The 10,756-nt window shown below is 37.1% G+C and overlaps 2 protein-coding genes across 2 annotated transcripts; one reads left to right on the top strand and one right to left on the bottom strand.

The window, feature by feature from the left end:
* Positions 1-388: 388 nt before the first annotated feature.
* Positions 389-8,708, top strand: LOC142344639 (uncharacterized). Its single transcript, XM_075396453.1, has 3 exons — positions 389-714; positions 1,482-1,706; positions 8,277-8,708. Exons 1-3 carry the CDS (start codon positions 598-600, stop codon positions 8,475-8,477), a joined length of 543 nt encoding a protein of 180 aa, XP_075252568.1. The 5' UTR covers positions 389-597; the 3' UTR covers positions 8,478-8,708.
* On the bottom strand, positions 8,597-10,203 carry LOC142344638 (histone deacetylase 3-like). The gene has a single exon (XM_075396452.1). It carries the CDS (start codon positions 10,165-10,167, stop codon positions 8,884-8,886), a length of 1,284 nt encoding a protein of 427 aa, XP_075252567.1. The 5' UTR covers positions 10,168-10,203; the 3' UTR covers positions 8,597-8,883.
* Between the last annotated feature and the right edge of the window lie 553 nt (positions 10,204-10,756).

The following is a 10,756-nucleotide window of genomic DNA, read 5'->3' as shown; positions in this document are numbered from 1 at the left end:
CAAATACTCAAGTCAACGGCAGGCCTATAAGATACAGATGGCTGGGGTATGGGGGATCAAACTGGATCGTTACCGTAACATTAGCATGGGTCTATTTTTGGATCTATTGTTTCGTGTCTGCAGCTTAGGGGGTATATACTTTTTACGCCCCCAGTAGCACGTGCTATTTCTATGCAACAACATAATTTGAAGGGGGTTATAAAAAATAAAAAAAAACACCGGGGGCCGAAGAAATAATTCCAATTTTTTAGTGCTAGTGTGGTAAAGCGCAGTTATTAGAACTACAAAATTTGTGACTGGGGTCATAAACGACTCTGGGGTGGGGTCAGAATAGATCTAGTCTTACTAAGATTAGGGGGAGGGGTGGAAGGGTGTTGATAGACACTTTTTCTACCTAACGCCACAAATTCTGGAATTTTGCACGTGCAGTTAACCAAGCCAACCTTAAAGATCGTCAGTGTCATCGACTAATCTATCTGCAGCAACCAATTTGTAACTAACGCTAACCAAGATCTAAAATCACAAAGCAAACGAAAAAGCCAAATTTAGAACACCTATCCCCTTATCTGTGATAAATTTGCAAAGCCAATCGTGAAAATGTATCAACTGAAGCAGGGTCCTTCTAAATATACACCCTCGAGTGAGGAGATGCAACAAGTGAGGTACAAACACTCTCTAGAAACAACTGGCAACCTTCTCCCAAAGTTACTACAGGCAGGTTACCTCAATTAACAATGGACTTCCAACTTTCAACAAGTTCAATCCTGTTCCCAATAACGTGGATGAATTTTCGGTTCTTTCTACTATAGCCCCACCCTCCATGAACTTATAGCCCCCATGAATTTATAGCCCACCCCATGAACCCATGAATTTATACCCCCCATTATGGTATATTTACATAATTGGGGTGGGCTATAAGTTATCTGACCACTAAGCTGGGGGCTATAATGGGAAAGACCCGATTTTTCGTTCAAGAGACAATTTCATTTCAACTTTTGAGCTCTTTCCTCATTACAGACCCGCGCCTCTTTCCCATTAAAGCACTCTGACGTTACTACACAAGCGAAACAACAGCAACATAAAAGCTCGAAAACATTGTACCATGGAAAGCAATTTCGGCTAAGATAATCACCAACAAAATGTTTTGAACTATAGTTGATACCTAATTAATTACTGTCGTCAGTAAATTAATTAAGCTGAAATGCCAGACCTTAATTGGGTCGCTTAGCCAAAACTCAATAATTTGAGAACTTGAGAAAAATTTGTATCTACCCCCCCCCCCCCGTTTTTTGTGTTAGTGACGCTGACAAACAAATTATTTGTTATATGGCACGTTACTATGTAAAAAAGAACGTCATCCTGGAAGCGTAAAAGTTATATGCCAAAAACGCGGGTGGGGGCAATAGATCCTAAAATCTCACTGAGCCGATTCGCTATCAATAAGTCGCAAAACATTCGGAGTTTCCGTTTTGATGTTGCAGATGTCCAAAACAGAAAGTGGGGTGAAGAAGATCAAGGCAGCCTTTAGAAGGGAGCACTTGAAGGAGTTCAGACAGATGTATGTGTCGGTGCCTCAACTGCAGCCGATTCTGTCTGAGATCATGGGAGAGTTGGTGGAGAACAGACAAGTGCAGAGGTTCATTATGGATGTGCAGTGGACACCAACTGATAAGATTACTGTCGAAGACTTTCTCGAACGTCTCAAGGTAACCAAAACCACACTGATTAATATGCGTAAACGTAACTTTTCACTGGATTAAAATATGCCTTTGATGTCCACTCCTAATTGGCTGGATGAAATGATAGAGGAGTGAAATGATATAGGGGTTAAAAGATACGGGGTTAAAATATGCGGGGTTATGTGAATCGGGGTGAAAAAAAAGTAGAACCTTAATATGACAATTCATAGTTTCTGGGTTGAAAATTTTGGATCTTTCCGTTTTTCTAACTTCACCCTATTAGAGAATCAAAAAGGTACAAAATGAGAGTCCCTTTATCGGCACTTGACAAAAGGCAAAATAAAATTTTAGAGGCAGTAATATAAGAAACTTAGGACTAGGAGCGCAACTAATTAGGACAGGAAAAAGGACTTGGTAAGGGGATGGGGGTCAAGCGATAAGGGGAGGGGGGCTTATCGCCCTCCGAACGTTACCTGTTAATCCCATTTTGAGGGGAAAAAATCAAATGAATAAGAGGAAAACTCGGTCAAGCAAAAAAAATAGCATAAAAAGACCACAGGATTAATATAATAGCTACAAATTTCGTTTGAGAGCAATTAAAAATAAATTGTATTGAACACTGCAGTGTTAATTAGAGTTTACGAAACATTTCAATATAGCGGATTAAAACAACGCGTTCCAAAGAAGGTAAGGTTACCTTTGAAAAAAATCCGCGAGTATAATTAGCGCCTCCTAAACAAAATAATAGCGCCTCCTAACTTTTCTAATGTTCCACAGTATTATTCAACATCAGCTATAGTTACAAATAACGGTTCAAAATTGAAGTCAAGAACTATGAAAAATAAAGCTGAAAGAACAAAAAGTAACTGAAAATGAAAACTTTTGAGCACCCCTGGTGGTCGTCAGGAAAATGATGAAATGACGATTGAAAAGCAAAAAACGCGAAGGTTGAAATCTGTGGCTATTTTGCTATTCTCGGGTATTAAAAAATTATGGCTGTAAACCCTCCGGCTCCGAAAGGCATCATGCACATCATAACCGTCCAAAAAATCCTCAACCATAGCTGGCAGATTACCAGAAAATAGCCGCAATAGCTTCGTAGATCTGCAGTCTCAAAAAGATTGTAAAAGGAACAGATCAAAAAAGAAACTTTATTACAATGCTGAGCGATTGTATTTTAAGAATGTCTAAATTATTGCCGATTCTATCAGCTGACCTTTAAATACCCTTCAGTTAGAGTGACACACTCATTTCACCATATACCTCTGATTTAAAGTAAAGAAAAGTCAATTTCAGAGAGGAAGTCACTTTTGATAGTGACGTAAGTGATGTGACCAAAAATTTAATCCCGCGCATGAACAAAAAACACACTTTCACAAAGAGTGAGAAACGATGTCACACACCGAATTCAGTTGAAGTTGCATGAATGAATAAAAAGCTGATTTGAAGTGATTGTGACGTCATGTGTGCGTAACAAAATCCTGTTGTCGAAATAATATACATAGCAGAACAATTCCTGACATACAATTAAACGAATTTTCCTTGACTAAACTGAAAAAAACTAGAACAAGAATGGACAATGATTGGATAAGGAAAACCATTTAGAAAAAATTAGATCCAAAAAAAAGTAAAAAAAAAATCAAAGAAAAAATGCCGCATGTAAACAAAAAAAACAACCAGCGAGAAAGCTAATTTTTGTACAAACACCTTTTCTCAGTCTAGATTAAAATTAGAGCGAAAAACTTTTATGCCGCAAAACCTCTCGCTTTTTCGCTCAACTTCCTGTTTCGACGTGACCAAATCATCACTCCAATCTGCCTTCAAACATCATAAAAATGAGTGAACATATCTTTAAAAAAAGACAACGTCCCAATGCATTCAAATTCTTTGAATTGTCAAAAACCAAGAGAACGCCAATAATAGCCTCGGCTATCGCTTTGCGGCTATTAATAAACTAAAGTCAGAATATAATTTTCTTGAAAAAAGGAAACGTATTGCTGAGACAGTCAAAGAGCAAAAGTCGAGCAGAACAGTTGGTAAATGCAATTTGCTGCGTAAATCGAAATCCAACCAAAGTTTTGATTAAAAATGCCTAAGCAGACTAAAACTCAATTGAGTAATGAGCTTTCAAGACCTACAACCACCATCGACGACATGCGAAAACAGTTAAAGCAAAAAACGAAATCGTACAAGAACAAGCAATTAATCGACAAACCAGCTCAAACGATCTCAGAACAAAAACATGCAGCAGATAGAATTGAAAGATAATGCAAGAGATAGAATTGAAAGAACTCAAATGCGTACCGGTGTCGATTCATTGATCAATTACAATCGCAAGTCGGATATTTACGGGACTAGAATAGTTCGCTTTTGGAAAACTTAATGGGTCACAAAATTCAATACTTGACTAATTTTTTTGAGCCGTCGGAACCAAAACATTTTCTAAAGTTTGTCAACAGAAAAACTAACCATCTTATAATTTCAGAGAGCACATACAAAAAACGGCAACCTGATATTTCTTATTATACTGGGATTCATTCTTATGCCTCTGCAACAATTATTGATTTGTGACAAACAATCGAACCTGTATTCGTCAGGAGCAAAATGCCAATCACTCATTTTCCATGCCGGTCATAAAAGTATCGAACAAAGCAATTAAAAGTTGAAAACTCACCGAGTTATACTTTCTGAAATTCCACAAGTTGAAAATGGTTATTATGGGCGTGAATCGAATAAAATTGAAATTGAGGAATTCATTAAGCAACTAGGAAATATTTCTTATATTTACATCAACAGCATAAAATTACTGTATCACAAAACATTTTACTTCGACAAATTCAACGTTTTTAATCAATCCTTTGGTTGAGTGACTTAATGTTTTTTGCAGCAAAAAGATGAGCATTTCCAAACTAATGGTTTTTGCTTTCTTAATTAGCACTTCGAATGAAAAATTCATATATTTGATTATGTCACACAACCAATATTATGCTCATTATAATACAAAAATCAGGTTCCGCTTTTTTCGTTTTTTGAATGTTTGCAAAATTATTTTTTAACACTTCATGCGCTTGCTCCTTAAAGGCGATTTTCATAAAAATCCGGTTACCTTTTCTCACATTCGTGAATCGGAGATGCTGATATAGTTACAAAAGATTGCAAAAATCTAAACATCTGCTCCTCCAATGCACGCAGTTTAAAACAAAAATATGATTTTTTTACTAATTTTTTGACAAATTTAACTCGAAGCACAATCGTAACTGAAACTTGGTTGAATTAAACAGATTTCTATCCAGAGAAATTTTTTGAGTCCGAAACACGAAACCAAGGGCATCAAAGATAGAAGTAAATAAGGGCGGGAGTGTTGCTATCTGGGATCCTGGGGGCATATCTTCAAAACGGCGAAATGATCTAAATGTACTCAATCAAATCTTTTTTGAGTCCTTATGGGTATAAATATCTGGGCTATCGGTTAACAAAATCCTATTTAATGCTTCGTATTCTCCACATCAAAACTTGTGAAACTATTTCATTGACGAATTAACATCAGAAAATTCCTCGCCGTACTCAAACACTGCCGAAGTTTTGCTTTTTGGCAATTATAAACCATCAAACTTTATCAAACACAGAAAAACGAACACGAGCCACTAGCCAAGGCGTAACACTAATCGATCAGGGGTTTTCCAGCAAAAAACCAAATTCAAGAGGTTCAGATTTCTTCGCCATCAGTTGAAATCGATCACTTGATTGTTTTATACACTACCAATTTTCTTGTTGAAGCTGAAAATACGAGGCAAAGTTTTATCAGTAGAAACAAAAAAAAAGTGCGATGCAGATAAATTTAGACTTGATCTTTCAAGTCAGGACTGCAGTAACTTATATCAATGTGTAGAGGGAAATAGAATCTACAATATTTTCATAAACGTTTTCAGTAATACTGTAAACTGCACGCCCCACTTAAAAAAGGTTTTCAACCAGAAAAAAATTGCTGAAAAACCTTGGCTAACAAAAGAGCTGAGAGAAGAAATTACGGATAAACAGACTTTTTTATATCTTGAAAAAAATCCATCGGAGCAAGCGTATACCAGTTTCAAGTATCAGAGAAATTTGGTTAATAGGGGTCTGAAAAAAGCCCAAAACGAGTTTTGCAAACCGTTTTTAATGAATTACCAACAAGTAAAGAACAAAAACAATAATGTTTCATCAATTGTTTGGCAAAGGAAAAAATTGGCAAAGAAAGAGAGTGTCTCGTTAGAGACAAACTAGTCGTGGTGAAAGAGAAGTAGAAAAAGAACTTGATATTGCAAATTGTCTCCATAGAAGTTTTCAAAATCAGGCTTATACAAAGGACAAAATGTGAGCGCTCCAAAAATTTCTCACATAGAAGGGAAACGTTTTGTTTCAGAACAGTCAAACTAAAGGAACTCTATGATGTCAATGATTGCTCAACAAAAATAACTCTCCGGGTCCAGGCATCTTGCTTGGGCAACCAAGGCAGCAAAGTTTGCAATCGGAACCCATTTGCAGTTTGTTTTTAACACATGCATTAGTCAAAATATTTTGCCAGAAAAACTAAAACTGCCTTTCATTAGTCTGGTCTACAAAAAGGGTAGATTACAATTTGTGAGAACTATAGGCCTATCTCAATTACTCTAATGTTTGCAAAACTCTTTGAGCGTATACTTCTCAATAAAGTTAACCAAATTATACAAAAAGAAAAAACTTTGAAACACAGTTTGGACTTCAAGAACATAAGTCTTCTACAGATGCTGTTTTACGCTTGATATAAGCATTACAAGAAAACGATGATAACTTGAAAATTTCAGTTGCTGTTTTTATTGATCTAGCTAAATCATTTAATTCAATATCGCACAAAATTTTACTCAAAGACTGAAGCGTACTGTTTTTCAGAAAGTGCGGTTGATTTATTTGCTTCATTTCTCAAAAAAAGACAGCGGTGTGTTAAGATAAATGGATGTTTACTCAGAATGGTTGGAAACATATCATGGTGTCCCACAGGGAACGGTTTTCGAGCCACTAGTTTTTCTTCTCTACATTAATGATTTTCGAGAAAACGTACAAGGAAACTTCGACATATTTCAATTTGCTGATGAGACAAGTTTCCATTTTAGCAGAAACAATGTCACCCAACTGGAAAAATGTGATTCTGAAATACTGTAGAAAACAGATCATTATCTAAAGCAAAACAAAATAACCATGAATACCGGTACAACTGAACTTCTTTGCGTCTCGAAAGAAAACGAAAATTTTGATCCAATAGTTTTTCGGGGACAAGAAATTAAGCCTCAAAGTCACTGCAGATACTTGGGTATAATGATTGATTCTAAATTAAATTTTCATGTACAACTCAACAAAGTCCAATCAAATATGGCCACAGCGATTAGATCCATATACCTTATACGTTATCAGTTACCTCTGAAAGAAAGATTGATGCTATTCAAATCCCTAGTCCTTTCTCATTTAACTTTCAGTTCTCTATTTTTCAGAACTTGAGTTTCTCTGCAATGCAGCGAATTAGTGGACAAATCAATTGGGGAATTAAAGTTTGCTTTGAGAAAAAAGTTCGAGATCTAGAGACGTCTTAGTAAAATCTGACATTTTGCCTGCCAGATCTTGTAATAAGCCAGATGAGTCTTTCAAAACTTAGGAATGATATTTCATTACTGAAATCAGACGGCACTGAGAGTTTTTTTTCTAAAAGGTACTGTTTTAGTAAGAAAAAACAAGAGAACTTAACAGCTACATCTAAGGTCGAGCAGTCGCTCATTACAAAAAAGAAGCATCCCAAAATGGAATAAACTTCCGCGTGAAGTCCAGATTATCAAACCACGCTCACAGTTTAAACGCATGTTAAAACAGCATCTGCTCCAACGATTCAAATTTGTACCGTTGGAAAGGAACGTCGGTGGCTTCAAAAGTCCTTTTTACCTTTAAAAAACAGAACCACTAATTTTGATTTTTAACATCGTACTAAATTTGTATATAACATTTTAAAATTGTAATATTTAACTTCTGGGTTATATTTTCAATTTACTTGTTTAAAAAGTATCTTAGTTCCTTGAGTCGAATTCCATCAATGGGAGACTACTGTAAAACTTCACGGTAGAACATAGAAATGATAACTATTCCCGGGATTCAACGCATCACTCAACTGCCGCATCTGCGGAACTGAGTTCAATAAAGTTCAATAGTAACTTGAAACGCACATGCGACCTCTAGATTTTTACTAAATAACAAAGTAATTACAAAGGAAATATCGATGAATACCACCTTTCCAAATGATAGATTACTAGAGCACAAAACAATCACATAAGAAGATCTGAGTGAAAAGAAACAATATTTAGTTTAATCAAATTTCCTAACTTACAGCTCTTAGCCAAGAAAGTGAACTGATTTTCAATATTCTGATCAATTTATAATCCGAATAGAAAAAGATTCTCTTCTGTACTGTTGGTGAATGGATGAGCTTATCTTTTAGGGTTGGCCACGAAAAGGTATAGATTTTTACGATAGTCTAGTCAATATTTCTCATTCCCTGCCTTCATTCTACCTTTGATAACCTGAAAACCCTTCTGCTAGGTATTGGAGGAGTTTGACATGCCCAGTTACTACGCACGAGAGTTAGGACGGGATGCATCAACATGGTCCTCCAAGTTCTATCTACAATCATCAACACAACCTAGATGCAACCATTACGGTGAAATGGCTCTTCTACGAGCACGAAACGAGGCCCATCAGCCTCCCGAGCACAGGACATTCAACAAGTACCTCAATTACTGATACAACTCAGCTCCAAAACAAATAAAGTTTAAGGGCCTTGACGAAACTCCCAACCAGGCGTAATATAACGAAATGTTGGTTTCATGTTCTGATATTGCAACACCGGAGTGAAAAAAAGACGAGATCAAAGTAGCTGAATCTATATTAAATCGGAGGGGGCAGCATAAACTAAGAATACTTCAGAAAATGAATGACAAACAAACGCTAATATCAATATATTATTTCACTAAACGCGTTTGAACAGACTGAGGTCACCGAAATACTTCTCGCACATTACATTCACTGCCTGAGCAAAATGAGGACAATTAGGAAATTGACCCGTCTAGACCAGATGTAGTCCACCTATTGATCGTTAGTCTGAACATGGCCAAGGAAACCAAATATGCGACAAGATATTCAAACACTTTCAATCTTGGTCTTTGTCTCCTTCATAGAATTCGTTGTCCTTTTCAACACGCTTGGCCGATTCCAAAAAATCTTCTCTTTCATCTGGTTTTTGATCTGCCCATTCTTTTGTTTCCTCTTGAATCAAATCTGGTGGAACGTGTTGCATTTGAACACTGGGGGCTGAAGCTACACTTTTTAACATTTCGACTGTCATTTTTCTAATATCATCTAAATATTGTTTTGAGTTCTGATTGTCCATTTTGCACACTGTCTCGGGGTGAAGTGTAAAATCAGGAGCAAAGTATGAATAATATTCTGTCTGCGGCAAATCATTACTTATTTCCTCGCCCACTAAAACAGAAGTTTCGTAAGTCCAGCATCGAGCGACATTTCGCATGGTGTAACCTCCACCGCCCAGTACCAAAACTGGAACATCGAACTCAAGCATGTATCGAACACAGTCTCCGTGACCATAGTTACTCATGTTAAAACATCCTAATCTATCCGCCGCTAAGCAGTCTGCGCCACATTGAAGGACAACGACATTAGGTCGATAGTGGTCCATGATTGCTCTGATGACCGGCTGATAGATACTGCGATAACTAACGTCATCCATGCCATCTTTGAGAGGAACGTTCACGGAAAAATACTTTCCTGCCTCTTTCCCAATTTCATACATGTCGCCGGTGCCAGGAAAAAATGAGTTGCCATATTTGTGAAATGAAACGGTCATTACTCGGTCCGTAAGGTAAAAAGCTTCTTGCACGCCATCGCCATGGTGAATGTCTATGTCAACATACAGAACCCTTTGATGATATTTCAGCAATTCTAGTATTGCTAAAACGATATCATTCACGTAACAAAACCCAGAGGCTTCACTCTTTTTTGCATGATGCAGTCCTCCAGACCAATTTACAGCAATATCACACTGTTTGTTATTAATTTTTCGAGCTCCATCCAAGGAGGCACCAGAAGTTAGGGAACAGAACCTGTATAAACCAGGGAACATCGGACTGTCATCGCCCAAATTGAAGCTGCTGCAGTTTTTAACGGGAAACATATCGGACTGCCCAGCAGCCCGTTGAAGAAATTCTATGTAATCTTCAGAGTGAAATTTGCACATATCGTGAGATGTTGCATGATACGGACGATACACTTTCATTTTCTTGTGAAGATGGTACGAGAAAACCAGGTTGTGAGTTAACGTCAATCGATGCGGCTTCATTGGATGATTTGCGCCGTAGTGGAAATTGCCAACCGAAGGCTCATAAAAATACACAATACTTCGTTTAGGAGAGGTCATGTCTGAAAAAAGTTTGAATTAATTCAATAAATTTAAATTCAAAACAAATTAACAAGAACGTTTATTTGTTCGAAGTCGGGGTCTTTCCCATTATAGCCCCCTCTCCCTCAGCTTAGTAGTCAGATAACCTATAGCCCCCCATCATGGTAATTATACCATAATGGGGGGCTATAATGGGAAAGACACCGAAGTCGAGCGCAGCACAGAACTACGCAACATATCAAACTGACACTATTATAATTCTGTTACCAATATGAATAGCATTCATACACCAGCTCTCGAAGATATTTAAAAAGGGAGTACGATCCAACCAATGGACGGAACAGTGAGCCCCTACTTTGAAATATCACAGCAGCGTATTTAAATTTAGCGCAAAAACGCATTGTATATTAAAATGACAGCAATATGCTAGGCTCTTGGAGCCGCGTCAAAAGGTTGAAATATTATTTTACGAATTAGGTATCTAACATCCCCTTCCGAACAAAAACACAATATTATCAGCCTCAATTACACAATTTGTACAAAAATTTTGTTGCCAGTTGCTTTAAAGTGCGCGTCGCAGATGACCCTGCGCTTCCCACGCATGAAA

The sequence above is a fragment of the Convolutriloba macropyga genome, chromosome 8 (assembly GCF_964194025.1).
Source record: "Convolutriloba macropyga chromosome 8, txConMacr16.3, whole genome shotgun sequence".
In the NCBI taxonomy this organism is placed as follows: Eukaryota; Metazoa; Xenacoelomorpha; order Acoela; family Convolutidae; genus Convolutriloba; species Convolutriloba macropyga.
Note: the sequence above shows the minus strand (reverse complement) of the source record. Positions and strands in the feature narration are given on the sequence as shown.

Bases quoted from the DNA above. Each gene is read 5' to 3' on its own strand.
- LOC142344638 (XM_075396452.1), bottom strand. From the start codon at position 10,167: ATGACCTCTCCTAAACGAAGTATTGTGTATTTTTATGAGCCTTCGGTT.
- LOC142344639 (XM_075396453.1), top strand. From the start codon at position 598: ATGTATCAACTGAAGCAGGGTCCTTCTAAATATACACCCTCGAGTGAG. The intron at 715-1,481 runs GCAGGTTACCTC...TTGATGTTGCAG, and splicing joins TTCTCCCAAAGTTACTACAG to ATGTCCAAAACAGAAAGTGG. The intron at 1,707-8,276 runs GTAACCAAAACC...CCCTTCTGCTAG, and splicing joins ACTTTCTCGAACGTCTCAAG to GTATTGGAGGAGTTTGACAT.